Source organism: Cannabis sativa, chromosome 2 (assembly GCF_029168945.1).
Source record: "Cannabis sativa cultivar Pink pepper isolate KNU-18-1 chromosome 2, ASM2916894v1, whole genome shotgun sequence".
NCBI lineage: Eukaryota > Viridiplantae > Streptophyta > Magnoliopsida > Rosales > Cannabaceae > Cannabis > Cannabis sativa.
In genome coordinates, this window is record NC_083602.1 from 45,304,777 (window position 1) to 45,310,268 (window position 5,492).

A 5,492-nucleotide genomic window follows, 5' to 3' on the forward strand; every position below is an offset into this window, starting at 1 on the left:
CAGATTTAAGTTGGTTAGTTGTAGATAACTAAATATCAACTTAAATAGCAATATTTAATGAAAAATTTAAATTAAGCTTCAGAAAGAATCTAGATGGTTATAATTCTATATTTAATTAAATACAAGAAAATACATATAGTTTAGCTTAGAATATAAAATTCTTTAAACTATGGTTTTCTTAAATTAATTTCAAAATAAATGAAATTAATTATATTTGCTAATCAATTTTATTAGGTTAAACTAGTGTAATTAACCTAGTACAGTTTATTCAAATCAGGCAAATGGGCCTTCACAATTGGGGTGGTTCATGTGAGGGGGTGCTGGGTTCAGTATGTCGTAACCACTTCTATGGCTCCCAACTCTCACACAAGGTCCAAAAAAGAGGAATTTAACCTTAAAATGAACAACTGTTATTAATTGACTAAGCCCAAAAACTAAATGGGCCTAAATAAAATATATCAAGAACTATGATAATTTATTTAGCAACATCAACCTATCACTACTAGAATATGGGCCTTTAGCTTCCCTTTTTTTAACCCATTTTATAAAAAGGGAAGCTAAAGGGTGTGAGAACACCCACCAGATTCGAAATTGACATTTAGAGGCGGTTTTTTGGTAAAAACCGTAGGTATATATATTAGTAAACCCTATCCCGTCGGTTGGAAATTGGGATTTTTTAAGGGTTGTGGGAGACCCTATGCCGTCGGTTCCTAGCAAAGAACCGACGGCATAGGTGCACACTTTATTGACACGTGTGCACCTATGCCGTCGGTTCTTTGCTAGGAACCGACGGCATAGGGTCTCCCAGAGTATAACCTCTGCATCGTCTTCTTCTTCCTCACTTCTTCTTCTCCAGCATATACCCAGCCACTTCTACAGCAGAGAAAACCCACGAAAACCCTCGCCAACCACCTCTAAAAACCCACATATCTCTCTCATTTCTTCACCATTTCACCTCATTTTTGTCTTAAAAGTTTCTATTTTCAATATCTAATCCCATACACTAAAAAAGTTTTGTTTTTTCACCCATTTACACTGTACCCGAACCTATTTTAAAAAAAAGTGGTGGTTTAACTCCGACCACCGGTTTTAGCGGAGAAATCGTTCAATCTCAACGTTCATTAAGGTATAAATATGATTTCTGTTCATTTTATTAATGTACATTGGTATTATTTCGTTTTTGTAAATATTTTTTAGGATTTTTTCATTTTATTGATATTATATTGTGTGTGCTATAGGTGGCCGGATTTTTGGTCGCAATTTGTCGCCGGATTGCGTTTATAAGGTAAATATTTATTTACTTGATATATAATATAAATGTATATATTTTGTATTTTATTATTGAATATGTGTTTATATATATGTTGTGTGTATATACTATTTGTGTATTTTGTGTATTTGTATTGTATATATATTTGTTGTGAATGAGAATGAGAGGTAGTAGGAATTTAATTAGTTTAGAGTTAAAGTTTTTAAAATAATGGTAGTGTGATATTTAGTTGATTATATATGTATATATATGTATATGTTATTTTTTAAAAAAATTATGGAAATTAGTAACTAGTAACTTGCTACTTTGTTTAATAACTAGTAAGTAATTTAATAATTAAAATTTTAATTTGGTTGTATATTGCATTATGTTATAGGTTGTGTGCTAATATTTGAGAGTCGATCGACATATTTCGGTGTTGATCGGATTTGCAATAGGTATATCCATCCGCTAACCTTTTGTTAGTATAATTAATTATCAATGTATGCTTAGTTGAGTTTGAATATCTTAAATATTCATCCGTAGTGAAGTAGGTTCTGCGAATACATGTACTGCGGTCGGATTGGTGGATAAATTTTGTATTGTTTATGTTAGTTTCTTTGTTCTGTATTGTTATATTTGTTCTGTTTGTTACTTTAGGCACTTTTAAAAATTTTGGGAACGTCCAATTACAGCCGTTATGCTGCCAAAATTTCGGTAGAATTTAGTGTTATTAGTAGCATGATATTCAATTTTGTTTGTTAATGGTGTAGATATGGCCAACTCGAGTTCGGGATCTGATTCAGACCCAGAGGCAGAGTGTCCAACCACAATACCTACACGAGGGCCGACGCAAATGAATGAAATATCCAAACTAATGGATCAGGGCAAAAGAGTGGCCCTCGAAGTTAATGATAAAGGTCAATACTGTGGAAAAAGCTATGCGAAGCTCGTATCCACTCTAGGAGTCAGATGTCGGCAGACAATAGGGTTGGCTTATAAAAACTGGAAAGAAGTCAACCCGACTCTGAAAAATAAAGTTTGGAAAGACATTCAGGTAAGCTATTATTTGTTAGAATTTTGATTTGTTTTTCTATTACTCCAAATGTTGACTCTAACCGTGTTTGTTTTCCTTCAAAATAGACGGGGTTCATTGTGCCGGACACCTTCAAACATGATTGTCTCATCCTAGCTGGGAAGTTAATGAAAGACTTCAAGAATAGGATGACAAAAGACATCATAATGCCCGCGTTGAAAGAGAATGATCTGGGACGACTGGCACAAGTCCCTGAAAAGCACCCCGAGATCGACGCTGCTGATTGGTGCAAATTTGTTGAAAGTCGACTAACTCCTGAATTTCTGGTACGCTAATTATATTAACACTAAGATAAACTCTTAAATACAGTACATGTATCTAATGTATTTTTTTGGCATTGTAGGAATTGAGTAAGGTGCAACGTGAACGTTCCTCAAAAATTCAATCCAGACATCGAAGTGGTCGGAGTGGAATGGTGAACGTACGGGAAGTTGTGGTAAGTAATACTTAAAATTTAATGTGCTATAATGTGCTATACAATTTAATTGGTACTCATTTCATTGTTATAACGTTATGTAGAAAAAAGACCTCGAAGTTGCAGATCCCCCCCGCCACCGTGTTTGGATTAAATCTCGCACCAAGAGTAGAAAACTTGTCACTGATTACGACAAGGAAATTGCAGAGAAGATAGTAAGTATATATTAATCCTTAATTGAGTTCTACTCATGAGTTAGTGTATATAATTCATATACTAATTGCTTGAATATATGCGTGCATTAGGCTCAATTAGAAGAGAAGCTTAGTCGAGGGGACAAATTCAGGTCCAGGGCCAAAACGATATCCTGACGCAGGCGCTCGGGACACCAGAGCATCCTGGACGTGTCAGGGCTGCTGCGTATGCTATTACTTCAAATGTTATTTATTTAGTTACACAAATAAAATCGTTGCTAATTTGCTTTTTATGATTTGTAGGTTCCTGACCAGGGCATCTCAACTGTTCGGTAGGAAGAAAAGGGAAGTGTCTGATGTTGTGGCTCGGCAAGCGAAGGAGATTGAAAAATTAAAAGCCGAAGTCCAATCCCTTAAGCAGCAGAGGAACGCTGCCGAACAAGAGGAAGAAGGAGAGGTGGCTGGTGAGGCGTATGTTCCACAACCATACGCTCCTCAGGATGAGGTACAACCACAAATTTATGCTGAGGAGTTTATTTCCCTCAACGACCAAGGTATCCTATACAATTTTGATGACCATGCGACCCTTAATCAGCAAGTACATCTCTGCTCTGACAACATCGACAATATTGTGGCCCGAGGGTATTTGTACGAGCATGTGGGTACGATCAAAGTTCACTGCCAGGATTACGATGATTCACATGCCCGGATCATGGTTTCGGAAATCCTGCAAGAGGACGCTGAAATCCCAGTCCCAATTGAAGAGTGCAGATATGTTAGGGACGTATGCCAGATGTTCCTTCCTTGGCCTAAACACTTAATTTTAACAACCGAGGTAACTTCTCAACTCAAATTAATTATTAATGATTAGTGGAGTTTGAATATCTTAAATATTCATCCGTAGTGAAGTAGGTTCTGCGAATATATGTGCTGCGGTGGGATGGATGAAAAAACTACTGTTATATATGTGTTATTTGTCATTATACAGCTATGTTCAAAATTTTTGGGGTCATTCAATTACAACCGTTATGCTGCCGAAATTTGTTTAGGGTCCACTCGCTCAACCGCCCTCAAGACGTGATGCGTCAAAGGGGAAAGCTCCGATGCTTTCTCCACAAGGCCGTGGTGCACGGGAAGATGACTTGTTCACGGAAGAGAAGATGGCGTTGATCCCTAATTTGCTAAAATGGATGATTCATGAATTCCTAAGGCTCAAAGATAAACGTGATATAATCACAATTCCTGTCCCCCGAGGATTCATTGCACCGCGTACCCAGATCACATTATCTGGAGAGGATTTGCAGCAGGTTGCTACGTGTGACTACATCGGCAACCAGGGAATGCTGTTTGGAATGATGTATACTCTTCTTTAATCTAATTAACCTTATATCAAATTATAGTTAAATTATTATAAGACACTAACACTTTTTTTGGCAGGCACATATGGGAGAGCATCAACGGTCTGAGAAAAATTTTCAAGTTTTACGACCCAGAACTTCTCACAGTGCATGGGATCAACGATGAAGAACAGAGTCAGTCTTTTGACGATGCGGCAAGACGATTGGCTAATTGGTTATCATTAATGAACAACAACCACCAAATGTTCTTTATTCCTTGGAATATCGGGTAAACTTTATTAAATTCTTTAGTGCTAATTGTTCATTTCTATATTATGTCTTCAAATTATTTTTATACTATCTTACTTATATTCCAGTATAATTTTCTAGGATGCATTGGACGCTAGTGGTGGTTGCGCCAGGGAAAATTATCCATTTAAACCCTGTAAAAGGCCGCCCAATTCCCGAAGAAATAGAACAAATGATCGGAAGGTAATAATTTAATGACTTCTTATGTAACGAATTTAAATTAACTAACGAATTGAAATGCTAATATAATTTTCCCAAACAGGGCATTCATGTATATAGGGGACGCACATCAGTATCTTGGCCCGTGGCAAGGAATTTCACAAGCAAACTGTCCAAGACAACCTAAAAGCCAAGAATGCGGTTTTTATGTTTTGAAATATATCACTGACATCGTCGCACGTGCCAACCCCAGCCGTTACATACAAGATCAAAAAGCTGTAAGTTTTAATTATTGATTATAGTATATAAATTCTATAATAATAAATATATAATATACATATACATAAACTAATATAAATTTTTAATTTTTTTAACAGTTTGGGGGTAAGAAGCAATACGATCCAAAAACAGAATTGTTACCACTACAGCGAAAGTGGATCGAACAATTGATGGCGGTGATTCACGGTGACGATTGAGGTTGAAAGGTCGAAGAATTTTTCTTCATTATGTAATCTTTATAGATTAACTTGTAGTTAGATTTATTAACTTTAATATTTTTAATTAATTTTACATTAGTGTTTGTGTAATATTTAATTATTTTTATGAAATTAAATTATGTATTTTACCCAAATTTAAATAATATTTGATTCACATTTTAAAAAATAAATATGTAATTTATATTAAATAAAATAATATATAAAATTATTAAATATATAATTAAAATGAAAATAAA

The 5,492-nt window shown here is 35.2% G+C and overlaps 2 protein-coding genes across 3 annotated transcripts; both read left to right on the forward strand.

The window, feature by feature from the left end:
- Positions 1–501: 501 nt before the first annotated feature.
- On the forward strand, positions 502–3,075 carry LOC115724866 (uncharacterized). Of its 2 annotated transcripts, XM_061110552.1 has the most exons (6): positions 502–1,126; positions 1,239–1,285; positions 1,647–1,707; positions 2,023–2,306; positions 2,393–2,611; positions 2,689–3,075. In XM_061110552.1, exons 4-6 carry the CDS (start codon positions 2,025–2,027, stop codon positions 2,794–2,796), a joined length of 609 nt encoding a protein of 202 aa, XP_060966535.1. In that variant the 5' UTR covers positions 502–1,126; positions 1,239–1,285; positions 1,647–1,707; positions 2,023–2,024; the 3' UTR covers positions 2,797–3,075. The 2 variants fall into 2 exon arrangements, with proteins under 2 accessions (XP_060966535.1, XP_060966534.1); XM_061110551.1 differs by lacking the exon at positions 1,647–1,707.
- A 154-nt stretch (positions 3,076–3,229) lies between these two features.
- On the forward strand, positions 3,230–4,451 carry LOC133033975 (uncharacterized). Its single transcript, XM_061109017.1, has 2 exons — positions 3,230–3,789; positions 4,004–4,451. The coding sequence occupies exons 1-2, from the start codon at positions 3,247–3,249 to the stop codon at positions 4,325–4,327; spliced, it is 867 nt and encodes a 288-aa protein (XP_060965000.1). The 5' UTR covers positions 3,230–3,246; the 3' UTR covers positions 4,328–4,451.
- The last annotated feature ends 1,041 nt before the right edge of the window (positions 4,452–5,492 follow it).